This window comes from Pseudochaenichthys georgianus, chromosome 14 (genome assembly GCF_902827115.2).
Source record: "Pseudochaenichthys georgianus chromosome 14, fPseGeo1.2, whole genome shotgun sequence".
Classification (NCBI taxonomy): domain Eukaryota; kingdom Metazoa; phylum Chordata; class Actinopteri; order Perciformes; family Channichthyidae; genus Pseudochaenichthys; species Pseudochaenichthys georgianus.
In genome coordinates this window covers 11,518,407-11,533,664 of record NC_047516.1, presented here as the reverse complement: position 1 = coordinate 11,533,664, position 15,258 = coordinate 11,518,407, and the positions used below count along the sequence as shown (strand labels likewise).

At 41.5% G+C, this 15,258-nt stretch overlaps 1 protein-coding gene across 1 annotated transcript in view; it reads left to right on the top strand.

Annotated features, from left to right (window-relative positions):
* The window catches only part of LOC117458912 (sodium- and chloride-dependent GABA transporter 2-like), a 36,488-nt gene extending 21,850 nt beyond the window's left edge, over positions 1 to 14,638 (top strand). The window contains exons 11-14 of the mRNA XM_034099650.2: positions 9,250 to 9,352; positions 9,540 to 9,640; positions 9,848 to 10,018; positions 14,123 to 14,638. Coding sequence (XP_033955541.1) covers positions 9,250 to 9,352; positions 9,540 to 9,640; positions 9,848 to 10,018; positions 14,123 to 14,245 — 498 coding nt within the window. The 3' untranslated portion in view covers positions 14,246 to 14,638. The remainder of the gene's footprint in view (positions 1 to 9,249; positions 9,353 to 9,539; positions 9,641 to 9,847; positions 10,019 to 14,122) is intronic.
* The last annotated feature ends 620 nt before the right edge of the window (positions 14,639 to 15,258 follow it).

Genomic DNA, 15,258 nt, shown 5'->3' with positions numbered 1-15,258 from the left:
GTTCACCAACACGATTTCCCCCTTTTTTTCATCTTGCACAGCACGATTTTAAAAGCAATGTATTTCTACTGGTAATGTGTTTCGTGCCTGCAGCACGTCTTTTTCTCCGTTCGGGTTGTGGAAGACCGGAAGCTGTGTGGTTCATAAAAACATGTTCTTACTCAATATCAAGCCACAATTATTGCTTTTATTTTAAATCGTATAATTTCTGACTTTTGTTGCCATCTGTGAGGAAAATAAATGGGGCTCAGAGCCTCAGGATACTGAAATCTGTATTTTTAAATCTTTTTTTTCTTCTAATTTGTTATTCTTTTCAAAATAACACACTATTATTTACTCACCAATAACACACAATTATCCTTGGAGTCCGTCAGGAACTGAATTTCAAAATAAAAATAACCGGAAACAGACGTAGGCCTATAAGGGACATTTCGAGCATCATTGCGATTGTCAACATTTCTGAGTTTAGGATGGCCGAAGACACTACACTACCCATAATCCCCAGCTATCGTTTAGGACTACAGTCCCCGTGATTAATCTTCAAGCTCTGGGATTGGATGTTGGAGTGGCAGTGCGCCAAGGTTACGCCAAGCGTCAAACAGCTGTTTGAAATGGAACAAAACCACGCCACACTATCCAAAACTGGATTCGAACGCCCCCCCAGAACTACACATGCTGGCTATTGTGTTTCGCAAAATGTTCTATGGGACGTCTCTACTGAACGTTTTCGTTTTTCCTAAAATTAGAAGTTGCCAGTATTAAACACATTGGTGTTATCAAATGTAAAACATATAATTAATAAATGGGTGAAAATCGCTTTTGTCCATAATGTGCAGCATTAATATATCAACCCGGTATCACGGCAAGACGTGAACATGTGACGATTTACAATGCTGGGAGACGTGAAGATGTCACGATTTCGTCCCTTCAAACGTGACAGTTACACGGTATTGTTAACCCATGTTAACCAGTGGAGAAATAACCGGAAATACCAACCAAATGCTACTCCGACGTAATGATTTATTTTGTAATAGTCACACTCGATTACGCCGATTGTCTTGTTGCCCCAGCTGGTCGACACCTCTTTTAGCAGAAGGCTAAACATTAATGTATTAAATCGATGTTAATCCGTGTGTGTGAATGTTAATCCGTGTGTGTGAATGTGGAATTAACGGACGTGACGTTGTGCGATTGAGTTGCCAGGCAACAGCTTCGGTTCATGTTAATTTACAAACTCTTCAACTACAACCGTAGTTATATTTAAAAACATGTTAGAAGGCCTCACGAAATACTTTAATGCAAATTAAAATGTGAAGGAATGTGTGTATAACAAAATACATCGGTCATAAACGAAACCGGAAATAGAGTAGGCAAGATCCTCAGCTCGATGATTGGATGGTTTAGCCGCAATGCATGCTGGGATTTGGTGTTTATGTGATGTGAAATCTGAAAACGTTTTTAAAAATACAATAATACTTTATTCCGAGTGTGCTTGCTTTTCTCTTTGAAAGTCATCACATAACGGCATTGTAATACACGGTTCGGCTGCATTAAATATTACATATCTGCCGTAGTTCTCTATTTATAGAGCCCTGATGAGAAGACTTCTGGACAAACAGGAGAACTGCCGCCAACACTGAAGATGTGACGTGGATCATAAATATATAAGCAATTAAACAACATCTTACATTTCTTTTCACACAATACGTCTCCTTGCAGTATCAACACTAATTCGGCTGACTTATTAGATATATTTGATCCAATTGGTAGATAGGCTGTATTTACACCATAAAGGTGCACAGCTGATAGAAAGGGACACCTGGTGGTTAAAGCACGTTATTGAATTGTCTTATTTTATTATTAGATATTAATAGGAGGATGTGCAAAACAGACAAACTAATAGGGCTTAATTTAAACATTAAAGAGTACTTTAGGTTAAGGTCTTCTTTTGAATAAGAAAAAAGCTTTAAGAAGAATATGGAGGGATGAAACCCTCTTGAAACCGCAGGTCCTTCCTTCCTGCAGCGGTCAGACTTTACAACCAGCACTGCCCCTAGTAGACCCTCCTAACACACACCACAACACAGACTATAACACCCCTTGCTGCTAAATACAAACCAACTTTGTGCAATATGTGCTATATGTGCAATATATATATGCCATTAATAACTGTGTCATTTATACCTGGCCACTAAATCAATATATATATGCCGTTTTGTTCTGTATTTTTGAAAATTATGTAACTTTTTATCTTTTTTTTAGCATATTGTTTATTATATTATAACTTAGTACTTTTGTAACGCATGTAAGATATGCAACACTAAGCTGTCTGTGGCTCTTTCCTGCTGTAACGCTGCACATTTCCCCTCTGTGGAACTAATAAAGGTATTCTGATTCTTTAATGGTCACACATGCAGAGCACACAGCACACACAGTGACATTTGTATCTACAGATATATATTAAGCCTGACAAAGTACTTAACGTCTAATATATTGCTTTCCTGCAATGTTAACTATGTTTCAGCACTTATTTGTTTATTATTTGTTTATTATTAAACTGATATCATACATAATGTATTATACTCTTATACGATGTATGTAGAAAGTATAAGAAATGTGCAGAATGACAGTTTAATGGTGGAGTACACACACATATTGATAGATGTCTTATAATGCACTGTTGAGGAACCTGCGACCCAAGTTCTTCATTCATTGCATACAGTAGTTGTGTATAATATGATATGTCAATAAACCTTAGCTTAGAAAATCTTGAAAGGGATGTGCAAACTAGTCATTATATACAGTCTTTAATTAACTATTAGTAGAGAATAACGAGTAATGAATATACTTTATAGGGATCCTATTAATATCTAATAATAAAATAATAACATGCTTTAACCACTAGGTGTCCCTTTATATCAGCTGTGCACCTTTATAGTGTAAATACAGCCTATCTACCAATTGGATCAAATATAAAAGTCAGCCGAATTAGTGTTGATACATAAACACCAAATCCCAGCATGCATTGCGGCTAAACCATCCAATCATCGAGCTGAGGATCTTGCCTGTCTGTTTTCGGTTTCGTTTATGACCGATGCATTTTGTTTTACACACATTCCTTCACATTTACATTTTAATTTGCATTAAAGTATTTTGTGAGGCCTTCTAACATGTTTTTAAATATAACTACGGTTGTAGTTGAAGAGTTTGTAAATTAACATGAACCGAAGCTGTTGCCTGGCAACTAAATCGCACAACGTCACGTCCGTTAATTCCACATTCACACACACGGATTAACATCGATTTAATACATTAATGTAGCCTTTGTTTCTGCTAAAAGAGGTGTCGACCAGCTGGGGCAACAAGAAAATCGGCGTAATCGAGTGTGACTATTACAAAATAAATCATTACGTCGGAGTAGCATTTGGTTGGTATTTCCGGTTATTTCTCCACTGGTTAACATGGGTTAACAATACCGTGTAACTGTCACGTTTGAAGGGACGAAATCGTGACATCTTCACGTCTCCCAGCATGGTAAATCGTCACATGTTCACGTCTTGCCGTGATACCGGGTTGATATATTAATGTAATATATACCCACATGACAGCTCATTGTTACTTTGTAATTCTACTCCACTACAATTCAGAGGTTAACCTGGTATTTTTACTCCACTACACTTATTTGAGTTACTTTGCAGATTCTGATTAATGATGTGAAATATAAACAACCCTTAAATCAGACTTTAGTTACACCTGAGTAAAATTCAGGTAAGGTGATTGTCAAGTGCCAACAATCAGGAGAGATATTTGATAGTTGGTGCTTGAGAAGACTAAACATGTATCTGCAATTGACATGAATGGAAACGAGTAATAAAATATATTCATTACTTGTTACGAATGGGTGAAGCAGGTAGGACTCAAATGCAGAATAACGAAAAGCGAGCTTTATTAAAATATATAAAGCTGTGGCAAAACAAGGCAGAATCCAAAATATCCAACACCAACGAGCAGCACAAGGAACACAGACCGTGGAATGACATGGAGGGGAAACAGACAGAAAGCAGACCGGCAGGAAACGGGGGTGAACACTTTACACAATAAAACAGGAAACCCAAAGACAAGAAAAACACCAACACAGACAAAACTACAAACGTGACATAACATGAGAATCGTGACAGAACCCCCCCCTCAAGGGACGGATCCCAGACGTCCCAAAAAAAGGTCCAGCAGGGTGGGTGGAGGGGGACCGGAGGGAGGACACATAACTAGGGCCAAGAAAGGGTGGGTGGAGGGGGTCTGGAGGACGGGTCTCGGGCGGACGGCCCGGGGGAAAGGCAGAGACCAAGGAGGGGGTCTCGGGCAGAAGGCCCGGGAGCAAGGCAGAGACCAAGGACGGGGTCTCTGGGGCGGAAGGCCCGGGGGGCAAGGCAGAGACCAAGGAGGGGGTCTCGGGTGGACGGCCTGGGGGCAAGGCAAAGTTCAAAAAGGGGCGAAGGCCACAGCGGGCAAACTCAAGGGGCCGAGCATGAGGGCAAAAGCAGCGGCAGGAAGAGTCAGGGGGCCGGGCCCGAGGACGAAGACCGCGGCACTCAGGGGGCCGGGCTCGAGGGAGAAGACCGCGGCTCTCAGGGGGCCGGGCTCGAGGGCGAAGACCAGACAGCTCCGGAGGCCGGGCAGGACCCGGTGTCGGCCGAACAGGAACCGGAGCCAGTGGGACAGGCTTCGGCAGGATCCCCCACGGAAGAGGACCAGTAGTTGGCAGGACCCCCGGTGAGACAGGTGATGGTGGGGCCTCCAACGGAACAGGACAAGGGGTTGGCAGGACGCCCGACAGAAGAGTTGTTGGCGGGACCCCCAGAGGAACAGGACATATGATTGGCAGGACCCCCGGCAGGAGAGCAGTCGGCGGGACCTCCAACGGCACAGGACATAGGGTTGGCAGGACCGCCGGCAGAAGAGTAGTTGGCAGGACCCCCGGCAGGAGAGTAGTCGGCGGGACCTCCAACGGGACAGGACAAGGAGCTGGCAGGACCCCCGGCAGAAGAACAGTCTGCGGGGCCTCCAACGGCACAGGACAAAAGGTTGGCAGGACCCCCGGCAGGAGAGCAGTCGGTGGGACCTCCAACGAGATGGGACAAGGAGCTGGCAGGACCCCCGGCAGGAGAGCAGACGGCGGGACCTCCAACGGGACGGGACAAAGGGTTGGCAGGACCCCCGGCCGGAGAGTAGTCGGCGGGGCCTCCAACGGCACAGGACAAGAAGCTGGCAGGACCCCCGGCAGGACAGTAGACGGCGGGACCTCCAACGGGACAGACATGCGATTGGTAGGACCCCCGGCAGAGGAGTAGTCAACGGGGCCTCCAACGGGACAGGACATGGAGTTGGCAGGACCCCCAGCGGAACCTCCAACGGACCAGGACATTGGGTAGGGACTTGAGACGTGGCTCGAGAGGGGAACTAGAGACGGAACTCCAGAGGGGACTAGAGGAGAGACAAGAGGAGGGACTAGAGGAGGAACTAGAGGAGGGAACTCGAGAGGGGACTTGAGAGGGGAACTAGAGAGGGGACTCGAGGAGGGACTAGAGAGGGGACTAGAGGAGGGACTAAAGGAGGGACTAGAGCAGGGACTAAAAGAGGGACTAGAGGAGGGACATCGAGAGGGAACTCGAGAGGGGACTGGAGAAGTGACTAGAGGAGGGACTAGAGATGGGACTAGGGAATTGACTAGAGGCGGGACTTGAGTAGGAACTAGAGATGGAACTCGAGAGGTGACTGGAGAGGGGACTCGAGAGGTGACTGGAGAGGGGACTCGAGAGGGAACTGGAGATGGGACTAGAGAAGGGACTAGAGATGGGACTAGAGAAGGGACTTGGGAAGGGACTAGAGGAGGGACTAGAGAGGTGACTAAAAGGGGGACTGGAGAAGGGACTAGGGAAGTGACTAGAGGAGGGACTTGAGAAAGGACTTGAGAAAGGAATTGAGTAGGGACTAGAGAAGGGACTAGAGAAGGGACTATGGCAGCTGGGACCAGGACTGGGGCCGGAACCATGGCTGCTGGGGCCGGAACCATGGCTGCTGGGACCGGCACTGGAGCCGGAGCCGCTGGAGTACGGGCTGGAATCCTGGCCTTGCATCTTCCAGAGACCTTTTGGAGGCTCCGTGGACCTCCAAACGCCAGACGGGTTCCTGAGAAAAGGTCTGAGGTTGGAACTGGAGCCGCTGGAACCGGAACAGAGGCCTGGACCATGGCTGTGTGGGCCAGGTAATCGAGCAAGGAAACATAGCTCTGCGGGCCGGTACTGGTGCATGGATCCATGGCTGTGGAAACCGGAACTGAAGCCGGGATCATGGCTGTGGGAGCACGGGCTGGAATTCTGGCCCTGCGTCTCCTAGAGGCTTTTTGGAGACTCTGTGGACCTTCAACAGGACAGTAGTTGGATCCCAGGAAAGGGTTAGAAGCTTGTGCCAATTCTTCAGGGCTACTTGAAAAGGTTTGTAGCCACTCCGGCAACAAGCTCCTGAGCCAGGGCTTGCGAGCAACCTCCCGGCGTGCCTCCTTCAAAGCAGCCTCTTTACCCCGTCTAGATGAGGCGTTCTTCCAGGTGTAAAAAATGTACTCCAGAGAATACCCAAGACATTCCGCCTGTGGGGCCAAAACATTGAAATCTGCTGAGTCCAAATTTGGTCGGTTCATTCTGTTACGAATGGGTGAAGCAGGTAGGACTCAAATGCAGAATAACGAAAAGCGAGCTTTATTAAAATATATAAAGCTGTGGCAAAACAAGGCAGAATCCAAAATATCCAACACCAACGAGCAGCACAAGGAACACAGACCGTGGAATGACATGGAGGGGAAACAGACAGAAAGCAGACCGGCAGGAAACGGGGGTGAACACTTTACACAATAAAACAGGAAACCCAAAGACAAGAAAAACACCAACACAGACAAAACTACAAACGTGACATTACTCGTTATTCTCTACTAATAGTTAATTAAAGACTTTATATTATGGCTATTTTGCACATCCCTTTCAAGATTTCAAGATTTTCAAAGGTTTATTGACATATCATATACACAACTACGGTGTAGTTATGCAATGAATGAAAAACTTGGGTCACAGGTTCCTCAACAGTGCATTACAAGACATCTATCAATATGTGTGTACCTCCACCATTAAACTGTCATATTCTGCACATTTCTTATTCTATCTACATATATAAGAGTATAATTCATATGTATAATATCAGTTAAAATAAGTGCTTCAACAGGAAAGCAATATATTAGACGTTAAGTACTTTGTCAGGCTTAATATTTATCTGTAGATAGATACCCCCCAAAAAAAATTCTTATTTAAAAGAAGACCTTAATCTGTTATTTAATGTTTAAATAAAGGTTAATTCGTTTTGCACCTCCTCCTATAAATATCTTTACATCCTGCACTAAACTGTTTTATTGTAGAGATCACTTATAGTATCTTCTTGATTTTTTATATTCTATATTTCTATCACAGACCTTCTACTTTCCCCCTATGAAAGTATGTACTCTTAATATTTTTTTAATCAAATATAACACATAAAAACAATAATTCAATAACGTGCTTTAACCACTAGGCGGTGCACACAAGGTACACAGCCATAATAACTTTGTATTATTAGTATACACTTATGTATGTATAACATCTGAATATGTGTAGTTTTATTCATGCTTTCACATAATTTTACAGCATATTGCTATACTATTTCAGACTCAGTATTTACATTCTTACATTCAAAGAAAATCAGTAATATCTTTAAAAACTACAAGTCCTTTTATATCAGCTGTGCACCGTTATGGTGTAAATATAACCTATCTATGAATTAGATCAAATGTAAAAGTCAGCCGAATTAGTGTTGATACTGCAAGGAGACGTATTGTGTGAAGAGAAATTGAAGATGTTGTTTAATTGTTGATATATTTATGATCCACGTCAAGTATTCAGTTTCGGCGGCATTTCTTCAGTTTTTCCAAAGGTCTTCTCATCAGGGCGCTATAAATAAAGAACTACGGCAGATCTGTAATATGTAATGCAGCCGAACCGTGTATTACAATGCCGTTATGTGATGACTTTCAAAGAGAAAAGCAAGAGCACTCGGAATTAAGTATTCTTTTATTCTTTTAAAATGTTTTCCGGATTTCATATAATATAAACACCATATCCCAGCATGCATTGCGGCTAAAACATCCAATCAGTGAGCTTAAACCATAGCTGAGGATCTTGGGTAATCGCTCGAAATGCTTACGTCTGTTTCCGGTTATTTTTATTTTGAAATTCAGTTCCTGACGGACGCCAAAAAAGCCCGAGATTATGGAATTAAACCAATAAATAAAAGCAAGGATAATTGTGTGTTATTGGTGAGTAAATAACAGTGTGTTATTTTGAAAAGAATAACAAATTAGAAGGAAAAACAGATTTAAAAAATACAGATTTCAGTATCCTGAGGCTCTGAGCCCCATTTATTTTCCTCACAGACGGCAACAAAAGTCCGAAATTATACGATTTAAAATAAAAGCAATAATTGTGGCTTGATATTGAGTAAGAACCATAGACTGGTAAGAACATGTTTTTATGAACCACACAGCTTCCGGTCTTCCACGACCCGACCGGAGAAAAAGACGTGCTGCAGGCACAAAACACATTACCAGTAGAAATACATTGCTTTTAAAATCGTGCTGTGCAACACGAAAAAAAGGGGGAAATCGTGTTGGTGAACACAAATCAATAGATTAAAAATCGTGTTGGTGAACACGAAATGCCATGAGACTGGGTAGGTGGAAATATCTGACAGTAGGGGGGGGGGGGGGGGGAGTCGATTTACGGTTGCCAGATATAGGTTTGGGCAGCAGTATAAACTCCAGTGAGGGTCTTAGGTGGAGGAGAGCTTGGCGATCATAGACAAGCAGAGCAGGGACATTCTGACAAACATAAAACAAAAACAGGATAGCTAAAGGCAGAGATCTGAGGGAGCGGCATGCCGACACAGGCGCCATCTTGAAAATCTTCATCAACAGGGCCCAAACACACATTCAAACTAAAGGAAAACTGAAATATCAGAACATTCAGATGTCAATCGGATTTTAATCTTAAAGCTCATTCCCACAGTGATTTTCACTTTTTTACTTTAAAGAACCTCGGGTAATATACACTGATTATGTCGTAAGAAATTTTTGGGAATATAGTTTATTTGAAGTTGTTTTGTCCTTATACTTAGGGAGGCATGTACCTGCTCCAGCTGTTGGACCATCATGTCTGCAGCGGCACTACCCTGCTGCTCCTCTCCTTCTGCCAGTCTGTCAGTATTGCCTGGGTCTATGGTGAGTGAAAGACAACACAAATAAATCGAACAATTCACGCAAAAATGTATATCCTTTTCATATTATGAAAACTTGTATTACAACTTATTTCAACAGGGTAAACAACAGTATGTACATTTGATGATAACTTAAAGCATAATCAAAGACAATATTGAACTTTCAAATATCTTTTGTTTTCTCTAAAAAGGTGCAGACCGTTTTTATGGCAACATCACAGACATGATAGGGTATCGTCCATTCCCATTGATGAAGTACTGCTGGCGCTACATCACTCCCTTATTTTGTTTTGTAAGAGTTTTGTCCATTCATACATTGATGTTTCTTCCATGTTGTTATACTTCTCATGATCATTTCCATTTGATGTATGGTATGACACAATTGTGTACATTCATAAGAGATGAAAATGTAAACACAAAAAAGCTATTTAGTGAATGTAAACCACTTATAACAGGCTCTACATGTGATAGTAATCCCCTTTGTCTCCTCTAACCACAGGGCACCTTCATCTTCTCTATCGTGAAATACACACCGCTGAGGTTCAATAACACTTATGTTTATCCATTCTGGGCTAACATCTTGGGATGGTTCATTGCCAGCGTGTCCCTCTCCCTCATCCCACTCTTTATGTTATACAAAATGATGCATGAAAAAGGCCCTCTTCGACAGGTAAGCATAACTATCTTGTTTTCTTCTAAATTGTACCGGTAAATCTTGATCTCAAAATAATTAAAAGTGACTCACTGATATTGATAGGTCAAACTTTACACCTCTGATATAGATTTGAATCATTTTGTGCATGTGTGCAATTAGTGTTAAAGTTATGATTTGTTAAAAGGTTGTCTGGACACCTTTGTGTAAAATATGATCCCTAGATAATCTGCAGGATTTCTCTTGATAAACAGTACGCAAAACAAAAAGAAACATGGGATTATATCACTGTCCTAGAGATACATTTGATCTTTCACAGACTTGCATTACCTTTGCACATTCAGATTAATAATACAGATCATTATCAACCAGTAATTATAAGTAATATTAAACAGATTAAGGTGGTAGATTAGTTCCACTTTACCAGCTGCAACACTAAAGGGCTATATTATTGAATCAGTAATTACAATTTGATTATGTAATAGTTATTATTCAGATTTGGAACATTTTGCATGTTATTTTTTTTATTTTAAGTAGATCAGAGTATCAAATACATTTTATAAGGTGGAATTGCTACTTTTACAAGACCTGAATACTTTATTTATTTAAATCTGGTTATATTCTAGGTTTTCACTTTAAATGTATCCCATTAAAAACATTTAAGAGCAACAATGAATCCTACTGACAAGTATACGGTGTGCATCCACCGGCCAATGGGGGATAGCTAACAGCTACAGTAGCCATGATGCAGAGCACTGCTTCTACGGTTATAAAACTCACCCTGCAAATAAACTTCATTTAATACATATATACCATTGCCAACAAGCGAGGCAGAGATATAGCCAAACCAGGGTTTCCGTTAGCCGGTAATTACCGGTTTTTAGCTGGTAAAATATATTCAAAACCGGTCAATTCAAAACCTTCCGGTCAAAATGTCTGGTAATAATTAGGGAGGCTCCGATCGATCGGCCGCCGGTCATTATCGGCCGATATTCACTCTTAATAGTTTGATCGGTGCTCTCTATAAAGGCCGACCAGGAGAGCTGGATCTGATCGATATGGACATAAACGCGAGTGAAGTATAAACGGACGCGAGAGAGAGATCAGATCAGCTGCTGAGTCAGACCGAGACACGCAGCTCTGCAGAATCACCTGAAGCCCCGCCCTCTGTTTAGCGAGCTGCAGGAGCTGCGTGAGAAACTGACGTGCTGTCAGGAGAGAGAGGGAGGGAGAGGGGAAAAGAGAGGATCCGTTTCTCCCGTGTTATTATTCAAATGTAATGTAAACTTTTGAATAATGTACGTTATCTACTACAAGTAGTTTGTTTGAATGTAATACTTATGTTGTTTGTTGTTTGTGGAATCATTTATTGAAAAATGAATCTGAATTGTTCGATCTGTTACAATTATAAACTGAAGCAATATAAAAATGAGCCCGTGAACTGACTTTTAAACTGAAGCATATCTGCTCATAGTCCGGTAATGACCTGCTAACGGAAACTCTGCTACACAACTCTTATTATTATTATTGAAATATGACCGGTAAGTTATATTCTGCCCGGACATTTGACCGGCGAGAAAAAATCCTAGCGGAAACCCTGAGCCAAACATGACACGCATTCAGCAGAGAGCCATAAAGACAACAGAAAAAGGAGAGGGGGACATCCATAGCTGGCTGCTAAACTACAGTGGCTAACTTTAGCATAGATTAAATGAAAATGTAAACATTAGTGTTTTCGCTAGTAGAAGGACAGGTCTTGTGTTTGAGCAGCAGTACTGGATGATATGTAGATATAATTCTCGTAGTTATATCGGTTGTCTTCAAGGATATAACAAGATTAATTTAGTAAAGACTATGCAGCTACACAGTATACTACAGTGGCAGCAACACAAAAACAGTGAAACCGGAAATGACGAAAGACGCTTACCGTACGACGTCAGCAACGCCACGCTCTGAAAGACGTCCCGTTAAATCTGGTCTTGGCATTATTTAGCCACGTAGTACTAGGTGACAATGACATTTTTGAGTTTATACCAAATACATTACGAAAATATTCTCACCTCATTACAGCAGGAAAATATTCCCACCGTATTATTTACTATTTCTCGAGTTTAACAACTTGCTAAAAACTGTCTAGTTGTTTTGGGTAAATAAATATTGCAACTAAGAGGTAGGAAATGAGTGACATTGAAGTCAACATTATTGTTTGTTTTGGACTTTTTTCATTTGTATTTGAACAATAATTGGACTTTACAAATCATACAGAAACACAATTCCATTATTCATCCCACAGAGGGGAAATGTGTGGGGGCTCGAGCTTAAGGACGTCCCGTCGTCGAAAAAATAGTGTCGGGGAGGATAAAAAATAATTTTGGGACGAATTTGGGACGAGAGTTAAAATAAAAATACCCTGCTAACTCTACAACAAACGGCGATGAAAATGAAACCGACTGCACGTTTTGTGTAGCACACAGTTATTAAACCTCCTTGTCAACATAAACACACACGCACAAAACATTTAGAAACCAGCGAAATACACACACATGTAGCTACAGCTGTACCACTGGCTGTGCCCGCGAATTCCTGGCCCGCAAATGTGCAGGTCTAGCTATGTACTAAGTGTGTGTATTTCGCGGATTGAGTGATGTACAATGGCATCCCGTGGAGGAATTCTGAAATGTTTTACCGTTACAACACAAAAACGCACAGCAGAACCAGACCCTGGAGCGCCGGCCTCTTTATTTACTTACTCCTCTTCATCCCCTATGGGTAATAAGGCTGAGATGAGAACTCTCCATCGTATTTAGTCCTTAGCAATATGCTGCGCCTCTCCCCATGTAGGGATGGGTACCGAGCCCCGGTATTAAACGGGCCCCGGGCCGGAATTATTAAAGACAGTGGTAACGTTAAGCTCAGACGTGATCGGACTTGTTATCGGTACTGGAGACATTTAAAAAATATATATGTCATAGGCCTATGTATTATTGCTACATACACATTATATCACAGTTTTAGTTTCACCAACTCCGTTTCTAATATGCAATAAGACTACAACATGCTATGATGTATTTTCGAGCTTTCCAATCCAGACGAGATCTCTCTCTCCCGTCTGTATGCGAGGGGGCGGGGCAGTTCGTAAAGGTCTCCTGACTGACAGACTGTCATCCTGGTTAGTGGTTACTCTGGGTTCTGTCTTTAGGACACAGTGTTGGATTTTTTGTTAATTGGATGGGACTTGATTGGATTCAATATTAGAGTAATTTTCTCGTTTGTGTGTTTGTTTAAATATATTTGGCCTTTGTTTATGTGATTGAATGATTTACTCAAGTAAAAAGGTTGATGAATTATCATCTAATGATTTGTATGATGTTTTATTTATGTTAAAGATCACTTTGAATGATTTTAACTAATGATAATGTAGAAAAACTAACATTTTAAATTCGGGACGGTCCACATTAATTTCGGGACGGCTTAGATTGTATTTCGGGACGGTTCCGGGAGGATGGGGAAAAAAGTTAGTCGAGAGCCCTGAGTTTAGCTAGAGACGAAAGATACAAATGTCCCACTATTAGATTAAAAGGTGTGCACATAGTTTTTATTTTTTTAAATGTACATAAGTACACATTCAGGGAAACCAAGTAAGTTATTGATCAAATAAAAAAGAACATTGTAGAATATACTGTGTGGTAGCGGGTTGATTGCATTGGTAGGTACAAAATAAATAGAGGTGAATTGTCAGGGTTGAGTGAAGCAGGCAGGACCCAAATGCAGATTTAAACAGAAAATACCTTTATTTCAAGGCTAATGTAACAACAGAACTCTTCCCAGTGAACACAGTCAAGACAAATAAGGATCTCACAAAGACTAACAGGAAAAAACGAACCTAAATGCACACAGGACTAATCAAAGAAACAAGAGACAGGTGAGGAGGGAGGAGAAAACACAGGGGCACTAGGTGAACACAATCAGGAAATCAGACACAGGAGGGCAAACACATGTGTGACATGAATAGTGCAAATCATTTCTCATGGTTTGCACAAATGAATAAAGAATGCAAAAAAATGTATCCTCGGCATCTGAACTGAATTTCACTTTTATCTTGAATGTCTTTTTCCCCCTCAGCGATTCTTAAATCTCTGCAAGCCTATGGATCTCACCTTGGACCAAATAAGTCTTCCGATGCTTGGAACCACTACCAGCGTGGAGCTGAAGCCCTTATTCCCAAATGGGGAACTTACTAAGTGAGCCTTGACAGAGGTTTTTCATGAGTAATGTTATTTTTTTAAGTCATTCCTAAACATTTCTCAGAGGGTGGTTTTTTGCTCTTGTTTTTGTATACTTAAAGCATCCAAGACAATGACATGATACTAGTAAGTAAGCTGAATAACTTTGATGACAAGTTTTCATGTTAAGTAATGCAGAGTTGTAACATTTTGAGTAATTGATAATTTTGCATGGATAATGAATTATTTCATTTGGTAAATATTGATTCTGTTTGGCTTCACTATTTACATGCATAACTTACATAACTGTTAAGATCACAAAGGTCGGTTTGTTGGAAACAATCTGATTTGTTGCTTGACATTTGAATGTGCGTGTGTGTCTGCTCAACACACTCTCACTCCCTAAGCGTCCAATAGCGACGTTTGGTCAGTGTCCGTGGCGTCCAATTGTGACGCTCCTAGGCTCCTTCAGCGTCATAAAGGGACGCAAATAGCTTTCAACTGATTGCAATGTATTCCCATCTGCGTCGGGATTTGACGCTCATGGAAGCACGGCATTCGTTTATGCCGGCTGCCCTTAAAGGCAATGTGAGCGTCCATTCCCATTGGATAACGGCGAATTTCTACACCCGGAAGTAAGTATTCCTCTTACTGTCGATTGATTTTACAGTGATATCTGCACTACTCATCGACTAAAAAACACCAGATTATCCATGTTAATTACACAACATTGATTGGTTTAAATGTTGTGCAATGCTTTTGTATTTTTCCCCTTCGATTCGGAGAAACAAATATTTTTTCTGAGTAAAGGATGGCAGAAGACACTACACTACCCAGAATCCCCAGCGTCTATGTCACATGATCATCAAATTTCTCCCTGCAGAAAAAGAAAACATGGCCGAAATTCGTTTTATTCTTGGTAGAAAATGCCTATTTTAAAGTTAGTTTGGCCATTAAAATGCGTTTTGATGTCATTTGATGCGAGAAATATGAGTTGTTATTTCAGATTATGTGTGCAGTGGATGTACATGACCT